Source organism: Nelumbo lutea, chromosome 8 (genome assembly GCF_056320005.1).
Source record: "Nelumbo lutea isolate HS-2025 chromosome 8, American lotus-T2T, whole genome shotgun sequence".
NCBI classification, from domain to species: Eukaryota; Viridiplantae; Streptophyta; class Magnoliopsida; order Proteales; family Nelumbonaceae; genus Nelumbo; species Nelumbo lutea.
In genome coordinates this window covers 14,506,939-14,527,617 of record NC_142691.1, presented here as the reverse complement: position 1 = coordinate 14,527,617, position 20,679 = coordinate 14,506,939, and the positions used below count along the sequence as shown (strand labels likewise).

At 38.9% G+C, this 20,679-nt stretch overlaps 2 protein-coding genes across 12 annotated transcripts in view; one reads left to right on the top strand and one right to left on the bottom strand.

Moving 5' to 3' along the window:
- EMB1967 (Forkhead-associated (FHA) domain-containing protein) overlaps positions 1-10,346 on the top strand; it is a 47,703-nt gene extending 37,357 nt beyond the window's left edge. For 7 of the 9 annotated variants that reach the window (XR_016103809.1, XM_088959849.1, XM_088959850.1 and 4 more), the window contains 2 exons: positions 7,952-8,080; positions 9,919-10,346. Coding sequence is in view for 8 of the 9 variants with exons in the window: in XM_088959849.1 (XP_088815975.1) it covers positions 7,952-8,080; positions 9,919-10,053 (264 nt within the window). In the remaining variant the exon portion in view is untranslated. The remainder of the gene's footprint in view (positions 1-7,951; positions 8,081-9,918) is intronic. The other 2 variants (XM_088959854.1, XM_088959856.1) reach the window with 2 other exon arrangements.
- Positions 10,347-15,506: 5,160 nt separating this feature from the next.
- On the bottom strand, positions 15,507-20,040 carry LOC148842903 (O-fucosyltransferase family protein). Of its 3 annotated transcripts, none has more exons than XM_088958192.1 (6): positions 19,657-20,040; positions 19,458-19,552; positions 19,247-19,326; positions 19,063-19,151; positions 17,007-17,228; positions 15,507-16,396 (listed from the first exon to the last, which is right to left on the bottom strand). In XM_088958192.1, exons 1-6 carry the CDS (start codon positions 19,782-19,784, stop codon positions 15,664-15,666), a joined length of 1,347 nt encoding a protein of 448 aa, XP_088814318.1. In that variant the 5' UTR covers positions 19,785-20,040; the 3' UTR covers positions 15,507-15,663. The 3 variants fall into 3 exon arrangements, with proteins under 3 accessions (XP_088814318.1, XP_088814319.1, XP_088814320.1); XM_088958193.1 differs by having other exon boundaries at positions 19,256-19,326; XM_088958194.1 differs by lacking the exon at positions 19,657-20,040 and having other exon boundaries at positions 19,256-19,360.
- Positions 20,041-20,679: the final 639 nt, after the last annotated feature.

The following is a 20,679-nucleotide window of genomic DNA, read 5'->3' as shown; positions in this document are numbered from 1 at the left end:
GGAGAAACAATTTCAAGTACTACCTCCCCTACTTGACCCTCCTTCATTTTGTGTCTTTCTCTGTCACTGCAAGGGCCAACTAGGTTCAAAAGTTGTGGAGCAACTTGAAACTATACGACCACCATTGTCAGATTCATTGGGGACAGATCACATTCCACCAGGTACTATTATTCCAATTGACATTCCTAACCTATTGCTATTGATTCTTCTTCTGCCAATGACCTTGACATCCCAATTGCACAAAGGAAGGGAGTTAGGTCCTATACCACCAGACATCCTATCTCCCACTTTATCTCATGAGAATATCTCATCCTCCTTTCGTGCTTTTCTTTCTTCCATTGATAGTATGCCTATTTCCAAAAATGTGGCAGAAGCTCTTTCAGTACTTGAATGGACAGATGCAATGAAAGAAGAGATTGATGCTTTACATAAAAATGGTACATGGGAATTAGTGGGTCTCCCTGTGGGAAAGGAACCAATAGGATACAAGTGGGTTTTTACAGTAAAGCACAAGGCTTATGTACAGTGGAAAGGTACAAAGCTTGGTCGGTGGCGAAAGGGTTTACTCAGGTGTATGGAGTACACTATGCAGAGACATTTGCTCTAGTTGCTAAGATGAATTCTATCAGAGTTCTTTTTTCTCTTGTTGCTAACCTTGATTTGGATCTCCGTCAGTTAGATATTAAAAATGCCTTCTTGAATAGTGATCTTGAAGAAGAAGTGTACATGGTGCAACCTCCTGGTTTGTACAGACTAAAACAATCACCGAGAGCTTGGTTCAGCAAGTTTCACCTAGTTGTACAATAGATTGGTTATAAACAATGTTAGATTGATCATACACTATTTGTGAAAAAAGGAGAAGGAAAAATTGCAACCTTGATGGTGTATGTTGATGACATAGTGATCACAGGCGACTGGAAGGTGGAAATTCAAAGACTAAAGCAGTTCCTAGCCACTCAATTTGAGGTGAAGGATCTAGGTTCCTTAAAGTATTTTCTTGGAATTGAAGTGGCCCGTTCAAAAAAGGGGATCTTCATTTTGCAAAGAAAACACACCCTAGATTTATTACAGGATACAGGAAAACTTGAAGTCAAGCCTGTTGATTCCCTCATTGATCCAAACCACAGATTATCAAGGATGTGAAACAATTTTAGAGACTTGTTGGTAGATTATTATATTTGTCTATGACATGGCCTTTATTGCTTATGTTGTAAGTGTTCTTAGCCAATTCATGCATGCTCCTAAGACTACTCACTTAGAGGCAGCTTATAGAATTCTCAGGTACCTGAAGAAGTTCCCAGGGGTTGGTTTACTTTTCCAAAAGAATGGCCACTTGAAGGTTGAGGTGTATACAGATGCTGATTGAGCTGGATCAATTGATGACAAAGTCTACTAGTGGGTATTGCAACTTTGTGGGAGGAAACCTAATCACGTGGAGAAGCAAGAAACAAAATGTTGTGGCGAGGTCTAGTGTCGAAGCTGAATATAGAGCAATGTCCCTTGGAGTGGCTGAAGTTATGTGGATAAAGAACTTGTTGAATGAGTTGGGGCTTCCTATTGATGGCCCCATATCCTTGTATTGTGATAACAAAGTTGTTATCAACATTGCTGCCAACCCAATGCTCCATGATAGAATTAAACATATTGAGGTTGACAAGCATTTTATTGGGGAGAAAATTATAAATGGGGAAGTTTGCACTCCATATGTCAGTTCCACATATCAACTTGCAGACATCTTTACCAAGGGATTATATCATCTGCAGCACAATGATTTATTACACAAGTTGGGCATGATTGATATCTATGTCCCAACTTGAGGAGTGTTGGAATCAGTTAGTCTCTTCTCGTAGGCTTTTTATTTATGTTTTTATGTTCTTTAGTGCCGCAGGGGCACTCTTGTAATTTCTTTTCTTTTTATTATTAGTTGGGTCGCCCTAATATATAAGCTAATAGTTGGTGCCGCCAGCTACAAGTTTGAATCCAGTTTTTGTTTCTCTTCTCTCTTCCTCTCCTCCTCTCCTTCTTTGATATCACTTGCCTGAAAACAACAATATCTTTTTTTTTGTTTTTTTTCAAAATTGGTTTTTGGGGAGGTTTTTAATAATATTTTTTATTAAAAAAAGAGGGTTCTTGAAACACCTGTAAATAGGTGTATCAGGACCCCAAAGATACAATATGATATGCCTGATACGGTGCGTATCGTATCAAAACTTTGATCCTTATCCTGAAGTTCTTCATTCAAAAAGGTGTTCTTAACATCCAACTAATGTAGCTCCCACAAAAAATTTGCTACTAAGGAGAGTAATACCCATATGTTATTAAGCCTAGCCATTGTAGGAAATGCCTCTTGTAGTCCACACCTTCCTTTTGAGTGAACCGCTTTGTGACCAATGTAGCTTTGGATCACTTAATGGAGCCATCAGCCTTGTGTTTTATTGTATAGATCCACTTCTTCCCATAGTGCTTTTTCCATCTGGTAGATCCACTAGTTCCGAAGTATTTCCTTCAATAAGGCTCTCATGTCCTTATTATAACTTCCCTTCATTGTGAATCAACAAAAACCTTTGAGTACCTGGAAGGAGTAGATATAGAGGACAAGGCTGAAATAAAAGTATGATAGGCAAGAGACAATTGAGAATATGACACAAATTTATTTATAAGATGAAGAGTAGAACAGACAAGTTTCTGCAAGGCAATAGGGAGACAGAGATCTGAATCAGAACTAGTGGAAGTAGTAGGATGAACAATACCTTGGCTGGGTTCAGAAGCTCCCAATTGGTTGCAGTCATCAATTGCCATGTCTCTCTTTCTTTTCTTGTGCTAAACACTTGGCTCTCTTTCCTTACCAAGGCTAGGCACAGCTACCTTAGTGCTAGGTGCATCACCAATAGTAGTCCCATTTGAATTAGCAGAATTTGAGGAAGTAGGATCAAAGGGAGTAGTTAGAAGAGAGATCAACAGCAGAAACAAAAGTATAAACCTCTAAAGAAATCTCTTCCACCCCACTATCTCCCCCTAAAGAGAATTCTAAGGATCCAAAAAGGACTGACTCACAAAATGTGATATCTTTAGCAAGGAACTATTTCCCAATAGTTGGATCAAGACACTTGTACCCCTTTTGTGTAGGAGTGTATCCCAAAAACACCCCATGAATTTCCTTAGGATCCAACTTTGTCCTTTTAAAATCTGGGACATGTATAAATCACACTCAACCAAAGACTTTTGGAGGTAAGGGAAACACAGGTTGATCTGGACAAAGAGTAGAGAAGGGGACTTTCATACCCAATACCCCAGATGGCATCCTGTTAATCAAATAAGAGGCTGTAAGCACTGCATGAGACCAAAACTTCTTGGGAAAGCAACCTTGTTTGATTAAAAAATATCTACCTCCTCTACAATGAACTCAGGAAAGCAATTAGAGGGAGTAGTGGTCTGTCCCATATGAGGAGAAGCACTAGTGGTTGCAGTCTTATGTACTCCATCAGCCATATTTGAACTAGCAACATGTCCATGAGACCCCTAGCCCTTATTAGGCTTCTTCTCTTTCCTAAGGGCTGCTGTATTCTTAGTGTGTCTCTCTCCTCCACAGTGTGTACACTTCAAACTCTTCTTATCTCCCCCATTCCCCCCTTTGTGTGTAGCTGAAACTAAAGCTGAATGTTCAATTTGTTGTGAAGGAATATCAACCTTCATCTCTTTCCTTATACTCTCTTCATTTCTGATCAAGTAAAACACATGTTGCAGGTCCGGAAGTTCATCCCTTCCAAAATCTGAGATCGAATCTCATCATGTGAAAGAGTCTAGGCCAGCAAGAAACTTGAACACCCTTCTTTCTTCAATCCGTTTTTGATACAGAATCTTTCCATTCTATGATTAAATGATGATCAAGCTCTTCCCACAACCCATCAAGAGTAGCAAAAAAGGTAGCAACTGGCATACTTCCTTGAGTCAGCTGATATACTCTAGCATTGTTCTTCCTTTGTCCATATGTATTTGACAAATTTTCCCATATCTTTTGAGCTGTAGGATAATGCTAAACTGTCCTAGCTATCTTAGGTGTCATGGAGGACAGTAGCCATGACATAATTGTAGCATTTTTCCTACACCATTTTTCATATCCTTGTGCCTCCATCTTTGGTTCTTTCACCTGGCTCTTAATATATCCCAGCATTCCACGACTAGTAATATGGAGTTTTACTGAAATAAACCATTCTTTAAAGTTGTACTCATCCAACTTCACACTTGTGATTTGAAGACTAGGGAGACTAGTGTTTTCATTGTTGAAGAAACCCTCATCTGACCTGTTTTCTTTGGATGACATTTCACTTGAATCTGAAGACATCTTAACTTACAGTACTTCACAAAAAGCAAGGAAGAGTCTACCCCTTTGGTCCAAGTATTAGCAGAATATCTGGCTCACATTGAGAGGAAAGAGATGTTAAAGAGACCCTTGAATAGCAACCTTCTCTGGTTCAAATAAAAAAACATAAAAATATTAAAAGAAAACTGTGAGTTTGAAGGAACTCACAGAAAATAAAAGAAAATGAGGAAGAAAGGAGGAATGAAATAGAAACAGCATGTCCTAGGACAGATTTAATGCTCTGATACCATGAAGGTATTCAGCCCTAGGTTAGGAAAGAGGAGGAGAAGAATGGGCGTTAATCCCTTCTGTCCAGCCCAGGTATTTATGAGTTTGAATATTATATAAAGAGATAAAACTGCCCCTGCTTAGGTAGCAGCAAGTAAAAACATAACAGTCTATGATTACGATTCAATTTAATTCAACTTTCTCTACAATTTACAATACGATTACAATTTTCAAAATATTGCTCACAACACATCCAATACTGGCAACCCATTTATACTTAGCCATTGGAAGTTTGTGGAATGAGTTATTAAATATCTAGGTCTTTATTATGGGCCCAGGAATAGGATCTCGTCACGGGTCGGTCCACGAGAAAACCCTCTTGTTTTCCCTTGTCCCTTCCTTTTCTTGAGGTACCTATCTTGGTGCCCTAATGGTGATTTGTCCAAGAGATCACCAACTCTCCTTACTCTCTTCTTGACTGAATATTCGATATCTTTATTAAATAATAGTGGCTTCTTAAATAGGAGATTACAAGAGTCCTACTCTTAGGGAGACTCCTTGCTGAATAGGGAGACCTCCAACTCTATCTTGATAAGATAAGACTGATAAGATAAGATAAGTCTCTCTTAATCCTAATCTAATAAGATAAGATAATCTAATCTACTAACTTAATAAGATAAGATAAGAATAACAAGATGGTCTAATCTAATATGCCGAATGGATAAGACTGTTGCTGCCGAATTGGATTGGATGAGAACATCGGATCATTGCTGCTCCCAATACACGCCCACATCATTACTCCCCTCTTGGACTACGAGCTTGTCCTCAAGCTCGAATTCAAGATGGGTGTCTTGAAACATAGTCAAAGGAATACCGGATAGGTGGAATGACTTTGCCCTCCCGAATCGGGTTCCAATGAAGAGGGCTCATCCTCATCTTCCTCTTGTTTTACCAGGAGGCAGAAAAGTCTCTTGCACTTGTGCCCTGCTGAGTAGAGTTCATCACAATTAAAACATTGTTCCCTCGCCTTGCGTTTCGCCATCTCAGCCCTGGACAAGTGCCTAATAGGGGGTGCAACAACGTTGCTCCCCACACTGGATGCTGATCTGGAATTGTTGCTCGTCTGTGGCTTCCATTCTTGGCTGGTTGCTGAATATGGAGCCATTCCGAGTGGTTCCGGGGATGCCCATGCTGAAAGAGGTCGCCCCATACTAAAGGTTCCGAGGCTGAGTTGTACCTTGCGTTCGAAGGCGCGAGCTATATTCATGGTTGTGACTAGGTTGGGGGGATTCTGCATCTCCACGTCCACCTGTAGGGGTTCTGCTAACCTAGCAGTGAACATGTCTACCTGCTGGTCCGGTCACACTGAAGATGCCCTCACGAGGAGGGTCTGGAACTGGTGCTGGTATATTCATAATAAAAAACGGGCGCTGGTATTCTACCACCGTGCCGGTTTGTTTAAGGTTAATCAGCTCGCCTAAGGGGTTGCTTGTCAGTGGGGGCCCAAATCTAAGAGGTAGTAGGACTTGAACTGGGTCCAACTAAGCTCGGGTTCTTCTTGTTCTAACCGATAGAACCAAAGTTGTGCTTCGTCTATTAAGTGAAAGGCGGCTAGACTTACCTTATCTCGGTCGTCTGTCCGTTGATTCCAAAAAAACTGCTCACACCGGTACAGCCAGCCCAAGGGGTCTCCGTTGCCGTTGTACGACGGAAATTCTAACCTGTTGTACTTGGGGATGATTGCGGCTCCTTGGCTAACAAATTGTTGTTCGCCGAAAGACTCCGGCAGATCTGGTTGGCGGCCGCTGGTGGCTGTCCCTTCTTCAGTGTTCCTTTCCTTGCTAGAAAGGAATAACTCCATCAGGCGTCGCAGCTCTCTGACTTCGTCTTTGATCTCACGTACTTCTGAGATGGTCTCCATGAGCTAGTGCTCGAGTTCGTGGACCCTGGACGGCAGTTGCTCCATATCACCCATGACGCCTTGCTCTGATACCAAAATGTTATGGGCCCAGGAATAGAATCTCGTCACGGGTCGGTCCACGGGAAAACCCTCTTGTTTTCCCTTGTCCCTTCCTTTTCTTGAGGTACCTATCTTGGCGCCCTAATGGTGATTTGTCCAAGAGATCACCAACTCTCCTTACTCTCTTCTTGACTGAATATTCGATATCTTTATTAAATAGGGAAAAGTACGGAGACACGATACAGAATTCTGAATTCCAGCCCCCCCCCCAACTAGCCCTGTCCCCCCCTATAAACCACATCCTGCACGCCTTGCTCTGATACCAAAATGTTATGGGCCTAGGAATAGAATCTCGTCACGGGTCGGTCCACGGGAAAACCCTCTTGTTTTCCCTTGTCCCTTCCTTTTCTTGAGGTACCTATCTTGGCGCCCTAATGGTGATTTGTCCAAGAGATTACCAACTCTCCTTACTCTCTTCTTGACTGAATATTCGATATCTTTATTAAATAGGGAAAAGTACGGAGACACGATGCAGAATTCTGAATTCCAGCCCCCCCCCCCCAACTAGCCCTGTCCCCCCCTATAAACCACATCCTGCCCGTGAATTTGGCATCAATTCACAGTCAGGATGCATTCCCCCTGTACTTTGGGCCTAGTAAATTCTGAGCTGGGCTGATTTGTACTTCTCCCTATTAAATAATAGTGGCTCCTTAAATAGGAGATTACAAGAGTCCTGCTCTTAGGGAGACTCCTTGCTGAATAGGGAGACCTCCAACTCTATCTTGATAAGATAAGACTGATAAGATAAGATAAGTCTCTCTTAATCCTAATCTAATAAGATAATCTAATCTACTAACTTAATAAGATAAGATAAGAATAGCAAGATAGTCTAATCTAATCTGCCGAATTGGATTGGATGAAAACACCGGATCATTGCTGCTGCTTCTCCCAATACGCGTCCACATCAGTCTTCCTCTTAGGATTTGGGAAACCCTAGAGGATTTTTCTTGAACTCTGTAACTGAGTGATTCTCAAACAAACTAGCAGTGTGGAAGAACCATATCTTTCTAGGTTATTCATTTAGTTTAATCAAAGTATCAATCCTATCTTCTTGAACATGCTTGCCTGCTAGTTAGTTTTTTTCTTTGTTTTTAGTATCCAAGTAAAAATAATCAAAATAGTGGAAAAGATAATTAGTTTGTTCAAATAAAATCATTTGGGTTTGTGGGAGACGATAGGACTAGGAGAGAATAATGTTCAATTGGGTTGCCAATGTGAATTGATGGCAACTCTCATGTGAACATCTGTTTGTGTGCACACATTTATTAATCTTCAAAGTAAATATCTCCCTCTGAATAATTGATGCGAGTAACAAAGTATAACATTTCCTTCTATTTTTTTAGGCAATAATAAAGATGGATGAAGATGGAGTATTCTTTATGAAGAATCTTGGCAAGTCTTCAATCTTAGTCAATGGCAAGGAGGTGGCAACTGCCCAGTGTACAAGTCTCAGTTCAAGTAGTTTGATTGAGGTATTGTGCCTACTTCAACAATGAATTATTGCTTGGATGTATCACATTGTTTTTATGAGCCAAATGTATCAGTCATGGTTTTAGAAGGTAAGTTCTCAAGGTTATGTAGAAGGATTCTGCCTCAAGGCTTTAACCTCAAATTGTCTTGGGGGAGGTTTATGCCTCCAAGTATAAGAAGCTTAAATGTAAATACTAAGAGTCAAGGCAATGAGAGGTATACACCTCTTATGCTGCTTGTGTCATGAGAAAAAGGAAAAAAAAAAAGTCCATTTTCTTGACGTTATTTCTTTGGTTGTCTAAATGTGTAGAATGAGAGGTTTGTGTATTTGTTAGAAAATAACATAACAAAGTTGGGGGGAAATGGACAAAAGGCCAAGATTCTACGGTTCTTAAAGATGCTGTTGGCCAAGAGACTTGTTCTTAAGCACAATTATTTCCAGTTTTTTCTGAGTTTTATATACTTGGACCACTATACATCAAGTGGAAACTGTTAAAATATTTTGGTTTGGTTCATTTGTAGTTGATTTTAAGTGTTCTATATGTTGTTTAAGTGTTCTATATATATGTTGTTTCTTCATTTTCATGTTTGTTCTTTATAGATTTCTCTTTGTATTGTGTTCCTCTTCATTCTATTACTACAAATATTTCAAAATATATTGGTTTTACTAGATTTTGTGATTGTTTCATCATGCTATTGATTTTGCTATTTTTATTATTTCTTTGGTTTTATTGCATATTTAAACAGATTTTATTGCATCTTAGAAATTTCATTAATCGAATCTAGGATTTGGAATTTTCTGAATCCAATTCATTTACAGCCTTATGAACCTTATGAAGTAAAATTTTATATGTTATTACAACTTGGCTCTTTAGATCTCAAAGAGCTCCAAAAAATGGTTCCAGATTTTTTTTTTTCTTTTTGATTGGAAACGATAATAAATGGTTCCAGATTTGAGACAAAAGGATTCTGTCTTCTGAAGATGATATCCAATGATTTCCTTGTTTCTTTGTATAGTCAATACATACTTTTGGCATTCTTATTATCTGCCTGCCAACAGAGGGCCCGGATTAAAGAAGGGGCCAGGATTTCCTTATAACACAATACAAGGATAAGGCTTTTGATTGGCTACTTTGAATAAGTCAATTGAAGGTGGATGAAGAGAGGTTTCCATTAGATTTCAATAAACCCTCCTAATTCTCGAATGAAGGTTGATTCTGGAAGTCTTTGTAATATGTTTGACTTCCTCCACAACATGATTTGCATGGTCATTCAAATGTTGTTTCCATGTCCAGGTTCGAAGACTTAAACTTTTAGTGTAGATTCAGTAGCTGAACCAAGTTAGTTTAATGCTTAAGAGCACTCTTTTAAAAGTTCATTATAGGACCTCAAGCAAAAGACTTCACTGTTCAGTGTTCTTCCTGACATTACATGCCTGTAGATTTTATTTCTTTGAAATAGCTTATGGTTTAAAGGTGTCATTGATTGGTGTAATAATGGTAAAATCTTAGGCTGACAAGCATGAGAACATGGGTTCAAGTTCAAGTCCAAGAGCAGCCACTTTGTTACCCCCAGCAGCCACTTTGTAATCCCCCCCCCTCCGCACCACAAAAAAAAAATGTCAGGTCAATATCCAGTCCACAAGACCCCAAACATCTAGTAAATGACCTTTTAAGTTTTCATGGTTTAAAATTTTGATAGACAACTTTGGTTTTTAAATTATGTTGGCTGATTGGGACTCCCATGTACTATTTTTCTATATTTCTGCTATTGTCATGTCTTTCCACCTGCTAGACTCATTGAAAAGCAACTAATTCACTGAAAATTGGTGAATTTGCAGATACGAGGAATGAGGCTCATGTTTGAGACAAGTCAGAGTAGTATGAGGCAATATCTGACGAACATTTCCAGAAAGAAGTGCCAAGACAAGAACACAAAATTCCAATGGCCCCCTGAGGCTGAGGAGGTCCTGTAGATTGGGTAAGCAATTGTTAGAGCCTGTTGTACTGGTTTACCATTAGGGACATAAGAGCCTGATCCTCCCACTTATATTATGTATATTATATTTTCTAATGTATGATAACCCATCTGCTTTTCTTAAGTAAAAGCACATCTTGAATTAAATACACCATTATCAAGGAGAGATGAATTCATGTCTTCCCAATACCAGGTAGATGGGAGATGAATTAGATTGGCTAGTGGTTAAATGTGTTAACTTGGCCAAGCCAAAGATATGGGATTTTAGTATTCCGTATTTCATCACGCCCACATTTGTTGTCTGAAACTGAGTTGGCCAAAATTTGATTAATTTAAAAAAAAATAATGTTTAAAATTTTTTAATGGTTATCTACTACTTTGCAGTGTGTCCACAGCAACACATAACCAGATAATAATTAAATCAATAATGCATTTGCCTGTCAAATGGCACACACCACATCAACAAAAGCAAAATCCAGCTCCTTGACAAAATCAACAATTGTGCAGCAGTCTGAAAGGCAAAACACAAACGGATGAAAGTTCTTTAGCAAATTGAAGATTTGCTAAAGGACCATGGTGCATTATAAGTTATGCTTTATTCTACATAAAAGATGTGTATAACTTAAAATAAGTAATATACCAGGAAATAACCAAGATAATCTGGATCTACTAACCTTTGTGAAAGTCCTTTAGCAAATTGGAGATTACCGGTCAGGCAAAGTTTACAGTTGAAAACGGAAAATCATTATGCCTTGAAAACATGATTCTTTTTTTTTTTTTTTATTAATAACACTTTCATTAACTCATCAATAGAAAAATTACATTAGGAAGACAAACACGCTTATCTTCCAAGAACAACAAAGAGCCTCAAGAAAAGGAAAAAAAGAAAGAAAACACACTAAAGGTACAGTTTAGCCCAAAAAAGCGAATCCCTTTCTACCCCTTGTTTAGCTAAATCGTCAGTTATGAAATTAGCCGATCTTTTAACCCAACGTATCTTAACTTCCATCTCTTGCACCAGCCACTTGAATTTCCTCATCTCATTATTGTACTTCCAAGTCATTGTAATCTTTAATCAGCCACTCTATCACCACTTTCGAATCCCCTTCAATTAAAAGTTTTCTGATGTTCAATTCCTTAGCTTTTTGGATTCCTTCCATAACTGCAAAGATCTCAATTCTAAGTGAGTCACCCACTCCAATTGGGTCTGAGAACATGGTAGAAATGACCCCATTTTCATCCCTAAAAACACCATCAATCCTTGATTGTCCCAGATTTCCCCTGTTACACCCATCAAAGTTTAGTTTCATGAATCCACCAGGTGGAGGGGTTTAAGCCACACATCACCGACTTAGTCTGTGTGTAACTTGCAATTTCACCCCACTTTTTCAACATGTCATCCACAGTGTAATCTGTGAAAAGCTCCAAAGATTTCAGCCACTATACCGCCTTAATATGAATGATAGCCCTTAGATCTACTGTTCCTCTCTGAGCTTCTGAGAATATCCTAGAGTTTCTTTCTTTCCAAAGTGTTCAACATATTGCAGCTCTTAGTTTTCTCTACATTGTCCTTCCCCTTTTTATCTGCCACCTGAACAGAGAAGGGGAAAAAAGGCCATGCAAGTCTAATGGGGGATTCTAGGTACATCCAAATAGGTACAGAGTTCATTCCCACATTGGCCTCACAAAATGGCAAGACACCAGTAGGTGAAAACCAGTCTCCCCATTCGCTTTACAAAGAACACACCACTGAGGTGACAAGCAAGTATTGGGTTTCTTCTTTTAGAGTAGATCATTAGTGTTGATTCTTTCCAGATAGACTTCCCAACAAAAACTACCAACCTTAGGAGGTATTGCTCTGCACCAAACCTCATCAATAGGAAAATGAGGGAATGTAGGACCGGTGAACTGACTTAAGACTTTGAAGAAAGAATGTCGTTGGAAGAAGTGTCCAAATTCTAGAATCCTCCCTAATGGGGTCTAAGACAACGTTATCAAGAATTGTAATAAGGCTCAAAATATTTTCAAAGTCTAAGTCCCTCAAATCCCTTCATATACCCAAGTTCCACCCAATCTCTGAAGTAGAAGAGGACAAGGTGGTAAAAGACGATATTGGCTCATTTTTCAAAACAGAAAGAGCATAAAAAGAAGGAAACTGATCCTTTAGAGGGGCACTCTCCACTCAGGTTTGTTCCCAAAATTTTATGGATTTACCGGAATTCAAATCATGCTTGGTGTTAGGGGAGAAAACTGATAGCAGGTCATGAATGGCTTTCCAAGGAGAATTGCTTGTGGTCCTAGCTCTGATTCTAGTGTCCCATCCATTATGTTCCATCCCATGAATACTTGCCACTATTCTAGCCCATAGCTTCCCCTTCTCCAAAGGGAATCTCCACAATCACTTTTCCAACAGAGTAATATTCCTTCTCTTAATATTCCCAAACCCCAAACCTCCACATGTCTTATTCCTACAAATTATCTCCCAACTAACTCTATGATCATTCTTTTCCTCTCCCGGTTCCCATAGGAAATCTTTCATTAACTTTTCCAATCTATTAGCAACTTTCATTGGGATTTTAAACACCGACAGGAAAAAGATAGGTAAATTAGCACTTCAGCACTCTCCATCCTCCAAATTCACCCCCACAACACAATTTTTCCCAAGGTTAACCTTCAAGTTGGATATTTGCTCAAACAGATGTATCACAAACTTCAAATTCCTTATAAAACTCACATTACTGCATTCACAAAACATAATCGTGTCGTCAGCAAACTGCAAGTGAGTAGGGGGATTTCCACCCTCCCTACTCTCCAGCCTCTAATAAGCCCCCTAGAGTTTGCTCTGTGAATCAGTTTTCCCAAAACCTCCGCAATTAGAATGAACAAGAAAGGAGAAAGGGGGTCTCCTTGTCTTATACCCCTACTAATTGGAAAGAAATCTACCACTGTTCCATTCACTAGCACTGAGTAATGACAATTCCGGACACAACCCATGATCCACTTACACCATTTGGCCCCAAACCCAAATTTAATCAAAACTTTCCTCAAAAAATTCCAGTCCACTAAGTCATAAGCCTTCTCCAAGTCCAATTTATAGACCACTCCCTTCTTCTTATCCCTCTTAAAGTTCTCCATACTCTCATTAGCAATTAAAATCTTATCAGTGATTTGTCTTCCATTCACAATAGCTCATGGTAAAGATTTTGAACCTAAAAGAGATCTAAGGCCAAGTAATGAAAAAAATGAGTGACTTAATGACGTTGCTTAGGATACTGACAGAATTATGATACGAGCTCAGTTAGGGGTGGCAATTTTTAACCCAACCCACCTAGTATCTAACCCACCCATTTTACTTGGTGGGTTATGTGATTAACCCATCACCCTAACCCACCCATTTAAATGGGTTGGGTTGTGGATAACCATTGGGTTAACTATTATAGACATAAGTATTAATTCTTTAGCATTTTTTTTTATTTTCTTCATTTGAATTAAATAATTTATAATTAATACATTAATTTTCTATTAATTATTGATTAAATTTAGTTTTGTTTTGAATCAATGCATTTCACCCAACATAAATCCAAATCAATTTGACCCGAGTCTGAACGAGTTCAATGCAGTCTGACTCAATTCAACATATGCTGATCCAGGTCAACTCGAATCCGAAATAGACCCCGGGTGGGATGGTTCAGTGCCGCTTGCTCTAGCCAATTTGGGTCGTTCAGTCCAACCAATATTCACACAGCCCAACCCGACTCAGTACAAGTTTATCTAGGCCCACCCGAATCCGAATTGGATGATTCGGCCTCTGTGTGCTTTGCCCAAACTAGCCCGTCTGCACGACCCGACCCGAATATGGACTGATCCGAATTAGTTACAATGACTCGGCTCATGTCAATCGGTCCAGTCCAAGTCAATCCACCATTGACTGAACCGGTCTAGTCCAATCCAATCGGATTGATCCAAATCTAAACGGTTCAACCACCCTTGAACCTAAGTGGTTTTGTCAAACCCAAAATCTGAACATAGTCAAATGGCTTCGCCACTTGTGTAAAAATAATATGCATGTAATGTGATTTGAACCTTCACCACTTATGTAAATAGTAAGTATAATAACCACAAAGCTACAAACAACTTATTTGTTAAGAGAGTTTCTTTTCTAAGTCCATAAATATAAGATTAATGGGTTTGGGCGGGTGGATTGAGTTAAAGCGGGTTTGAGTTGAATCCAACCTATTTAATTTTATATAATTGGGTTATTAATGGGTTGGCAAGTTAGATGGATTGGGTTGAAACTCAACTGAAACCAAACCCAACCCAACCCAACCCAACCTGCCCAATTGCCACCCCTAAGCTCAATCACTCACAGATCAACTCATCTGAAGATTTGGCCTTGGCCAAAAGTTATGGAAACATAAATATGGCCGTGAACTCGGCTGAAATCTGCCTAGAAAGTTGACCTTCTTAGGAAGCATGTTGACTAAGTTGAATCATAATAAACATAAGTATGATCATGACACTTCGACCTGCACACACATACACACAAGGCTTCCTAATTCGGTCAAACATGGCTCCCTATACGACCTGTCATATTTCTGCCATGTGGAATGCATAATGTGAACAAGTAGGAGACCCTTTGGATTGCCCACTTAATTCAATCCTCCAGTCAACATCAGCCCTGTACCCTATTTTTCATTAGTGTTTTCCACACGTAGCATTGGCTGTTGATTTTTTTTTAGGCGAAGTAAACTTGTTCAAAAAAAGGAACTTATTCTGACCATGTTGTGGAGATTTCGGCACTGATATTTCAGCTAATATAGGGTAAAAGCAGGAAGTCCCGATGCAACAGTTAGATACTACTGAGGCAAAAACAAAGCTATCATGCTTAATAAACAACCAAGGACCAGGCAAATAATTGTGCTGATCATATTCATTGTAGGAACTGGAAAATCTCACACATGACAACGAATGTGGTTATTGAACAATGCTTCATGTGTTGGCCGTAGCACTTCTTACGTGGATTAGAAGTTTTAGCTATGATGTAATTATGTAAATGTAATTCCCCATCATGTAGACTGTAGCAAAAGATGGGCCTTGTTTCGTTATTTTAATATATAATCAAAATATTCAAATATGCGTTCCTCTCTGCATACTAGACTGTGTTTTCACTCCTTTTCTTTTCAGATGAGTTACATTCCTACACCGGACATTTACATTATATGAACCCAATTACCCAAAATGAAAAAGATTTTTGTGCTCTATTAAAATTGAACTCCCCTGGATGTCCTCTGCTTTGGCAAAATCCATGGTGTACGAGCTGCACTTTAGGCAAAAAAATTAAACCAATGATAAAGCTATACATTATAGTTGGACATTTAATGTTGTTAAAGTCTTTAATGTGGATACACCTTTTGAAACATTAACCAAATGAAAAGCAAATAACAGACATGATTGATTAAAATTTTGATTTCAAATGCAAAAAGCCAAAAAATATTTGAAATACATGGTAATTGGGCTTCTCTGTTTTCTATAAACATCAAGGGAAAAATTCATCATAAATCAAGGCAAAAAAAATAGCAACACAGTTTGACAACACTCGGGGCATAAATTACAATTTAAATTCACAAAAGCAATCAGGCAAGGCAGATCCCCGTCCAATAACAAAATCATCTCTGTGAACCTTCCAGAGGGCTTCAACTAACTCCTTCCCTCTCAGTTCCTGGGAGGTGAATTGGGCAAACGCTCTCCTGCTTAGGAAGAGAGTCTTATATAATCCATTAAATGCTCTCATTGCAGCTACCATCTTATCCATATTCCCGAAATATGTAGCTATATATGAGTCGCTGTTGATGGACACATAATAATCTAGGGCAGCTTTTGTGTTCCCATGCATGCTTGTAAAATCTTCACCACTAAGAAGGCCAGATTTTGTGTACACATTGTTGTAGACAGATGTTAACCCTTCCATTTCCATCAAGCCATCGCCAGCAGCTAGATAAATGGTTGTGTTTGTTGGGATAGAAAGTGCCTGAAGGATGAAAGCTGTCTCCTTTGGGGTGAGGGGACACTTCCCACGTCTTCTCCAAATGCGGGCTGCATCTCCAGTCCAGGGTTTTCGATCCCCCTGTGCAGCTTCAATGGCTTCTAAGGATGCAGGAGAAAGGCCTTGATACTCACACTGACTATAAGCTACCATGTCAGGTTCGAACCGTAGGTGAAGAGATAGAAAAGGTTTAGGTATTGCATCCAGAAGCTCAGAAGCTTTCTTCTCCAAGACTTTGGTAAGGTGCAAAGCATTATAACAAGCCTGGCAGAGAGCAGCCTTTGCATACAAAGGATATCTATAAAGTGTAGAAAGAAGAATAAGTAACAGGTGAGAGGAAAATAGCAAAGGATCCAGATAAGAAAATTTATAAGCGACAAAAGAAACTGAATTATGCATCCACTTCCCAACTAAGAAAGAAGGAATATAGCAAGATTCAAAAAACAGTGCACGGGACAGATGGATGACGGGACCTTGCCTCTTTACCCTCCATTAGTGGGAATGCCCTCGGTCTAAACCACCCAAATATGAAGTCTTGGATGGTTACAGCTAAAAAGAATGACAAGGACTGAGCAATCCCACCCAATTAAACATTCATTTTTTCAGGCAGTTAAAGCCAATCAAGCTTATGAACTAGTCTACAAAAGATTGCTCAATTGTGTGACCCTAGACATGCTACCAATTGGAACAATTCCATCTTTTGCACATTCATATACACACATGCTACTTGGCTAGAAAAGGTTTAGCAGACCTGGCATATGGTATAAAGCTCAGGTAATAATGATGAAAACAAGTCCTTTTTATCAAAGAATTACTGCACTGGAATTTGACATTTAAGCTAATCCAAATACTATATATTCTATGTATGGTTCCAAATATTATATAATTTTCCAAGGCCAGGATAGTACCTATCCCTTCTTTGGCTCATTGCCGGTGTGATTGAGATATAACGGTGCTCCACCAGCAAAGGAAGAACACTTTCAACATAATCAAATTGGCCTTTACGTTTGCTGCAGTTCACTCGAAAGGGTTCTCTTGATGCTATCTCTGCCGGCAACTCCTTGACAATTTCTATGAAACCACTCATTTTCTGAATGAAGTAATCAACATCAAATACATCTGCAAAACCACTGGATCAAAAACAATAGCATTATATCTTGATTGTGTCAAATGCAGTGCAGCAATAAAAAAGTGAACTTCTTTATAGAGTTCAGTAGGCAACTAAACTAGACATTCCAGTAGGACATACTCAAGAAACTGGTACCAACCAATATCAATCAACATATAAAATGGTAGTTGGTAAGGAAGATTATATGATATATTTTATGGCCTACATCTCAGAATATTTTAAAAGGGTTCCAACTTTCCACCTCTAAAATATTTTTAGAATCAGGGCTCACCATTAAATGGGTCCTAAGTTGAACACTGAGAATGCTAAAAACCAACATAATTATATGGATTTTAACCATCTAGTTTTCGTATTGTTTGTGGAGCTGGTTTTTATGGAAGGCTTTTTCTCAACCATCCAATTAAACGAAGTAGAACCGGAGGGTCATAATATTCTGCACATGCTGGTATTTTGCCCTACCGATCAGGTATGTAAGACCCATCCAAAGCAGTCAGGCAGGTCTCAATGCTCAAGATATGGGAAGAGAACAAGTTAAACTCCAGACCTATATGTGGATCCCATGACCCAGATCAGATCAGATGATAGAACCAGTGGCCACTGGCCACTGAGCTATCCTATTCAATCTGGGTTTGATAATATTGCCTAAGACCCATGATTTAGCCATTTCACTGAAAAACATTTTCCATTTGATGTCTTTTCACAAATCAACTGCACAGAGACTGGTTGTATATGTGTTGCTTTGTATATGCCCTTACAGTTTGAATATAATTCAAATTATACATTCGAAGGAGAACAAAAAAAGTAGTGGACAAAAAACTTCAAATTGCATTGGCCTTGGAAAACTAATCTCTACTTCCATGTTATAATTTTTTTCTTATCAGTCCACATAATGACTTTTTCTTTTATAAGTATGCAAGTATATATAAATGAACAGTTTAATAAAATTATGCAAACAGAAGTCAGAAATCAGTTCCTGTACACAAAGGTTGTCTACAACATCTTTTTCCAGCTAGTTGCCATCCTCATTAGGTAAATAAAACATATGTATTAACGCTTGGGGCTTACAAGGAATAAACCTCTAACCTTTTCAAAAAGGCAGCATGTAAGGGATGATACCATCACACATCACAAAAAGAACCAAGTGTGTATGAATTATGATCTATTTGGACTGCTTCTCTCTTACACAAAAAGAATACTGGATAGGTACATAATGATCTCCTATAAACTCAAAAACTCCTGCATTACTGGATAAATTGCATTTCACACTTCACAAGAAATTTAACTTTCACCAATAGTGCTCCTATAGATGGTCTCCAAAACTTTTCACCACATTAACACACCAAAGCATCGAATTTACTTCACCCACTTAAGCTACAACCCTGCCTGTTGTTCAATCTCTATGATTTTGGAAGAACAAAAATCTATTACTTTTTTGCACAATGAATTACCAGGTTCCAATTTGACCGGACAAATTTATGTTTGACTCTTCCAGCTCACTTACAAAGTTCATGATAGATGATGGACCGGGTTATTCATATTTACAGAGTTTTGAACGATTTTTATTCTTTAACCATTACGCTTAGCAACGTCCCATTCTTGTACTGGTAAAACTCGGGAAAAATTATATGAAAGAACATATTTCTTATCATATTCTTGGGTGAGAAGAAACTGCCTTAGCACCTGCATTTGAATCCCTATGCAACAACTCAATTTGAAGTTACTTTTTTTCTCTTTTTAGTAAACCTCTTGGAAGTTACTTGAAAAGAAGTAATTGATCATTAAGAGATTACACTGTACTGTCACACAATTAAAGGTTTAAAACAGCCAAGCAGTACCTTGTCTCGTTCCAGTATGCGGCCACTTCAAACCTTGGCAAAACCAGAGTTGCATTCAACAAACGAGCAATACCAACTCCATCACACAACTGCACTCCCCACAGAACACCAGAAAGAAAAATGAATATTGAAACGTTGTCACAACTGAGAGAAGTAAAAATGACTAAAATTCGAGGAACTCAACGAAACACACATCACGTCTCATCTGATTAAGTCCACCATAGCAATCCACTCTGATATATCCATTACTCTTCGCCGATAGAGCTGCAGTAATTTCAACAAAAACCAATGCAATTGTCTGCAATGAAGCCAATTACGAAGAATCCATGTTAAAAGAAAAATTAAAAGATAGCTAGCCCTAGTCCAAATTTAAACCCTGAGACCTGAGCACTAACCGGCAAGATCTCCTTCTAGCCACCATTTACAAGGCCTCCATTCTAAGACTCTGTGAACACTCCATATGTCCAGCTTCCCACGACGAGAAGTAGACCTGTTTCGTGATGAGAACAATATATCAGGGAAAAAACCACCTAGTCAATGAGCCAAAGCGGAAACTTGGTGCAGAGTGCAGACTAAAGAGATCAGAATACATACCGTTGTAAACTCTGTGCAATTAAGCTTTCAGAAAATGGGACCGAAGGAAATAAGACTACCACAGCAATAAGTAGAGAGAGGACGACCAGTAAAACGCTGAAAAGAGGCTTTACAGAGAAAACGACCATTGATATGTTTGTCTTGAAACCCTAAACCTTGGCACAATTGAGATGAGCCAATCAAAGAGAACGAGAGTAATGGATGATGAGAAACAAGGTTAAGTTAGGATTTCGAAACAGAGTAACAATAGATCGAGAACCAGAACCAGAACCAGGATTAGGCTTTTGTTTTCGGGGAGAGAAGAGAAGAGTAGTAGATCTATTTTAGTTACCGACCCGAAGGTTTTCTCAGAGGAGATGACTCGATGGATGATCTACATTTACTACTCGCGGGAGGCGCCAGGCGGAGAAAATTAAAGGACGGTCCAGATAGGATACTCCCGGTGCTACCATATTTTTCTTGTACGACTACGATGGTACCACGTCTTATCAATATCATTCGTTCAAAAGGTACATCTATGGCTCTATTGATCCCCACCCCGAACTGGATGTCCGGGTGATCATTTTCAGCCTGGTCTGCCCTAGGCCCTAGCCCGCAAGTTTGGGCCTGGGCTGCATCAAGTCCAGAAACTTTTGGGCAAAGCCTAGGCTTAAAACTTTAGGCTCAAACCAACCCACTATATCTTATCTTATGTTATATTTTATTTTTTATACATAAATATTATAATATAAAACTATAATCCATAGATTATTATATATTTATATTTTAAACATATATTTAAATATCATTTAATATAAAATATTTCATATTTAAAGACATAGGCCCAAAGTCCAACTCAGGCTCATATAGTCCAATACCCAGCTATAACCCTTATCATAGGTTTAGGTGCTAAACATGATTCAATCCGGGCCCATGTTCACCCCTACTGGATTCTGTGTTGTTCTTCAATCCTCATTCCATCTAATATTATTACATGTTTAGTGCCTATCTGGGATAAAGGTGTAAAACGGGCCGTGTTGCGTT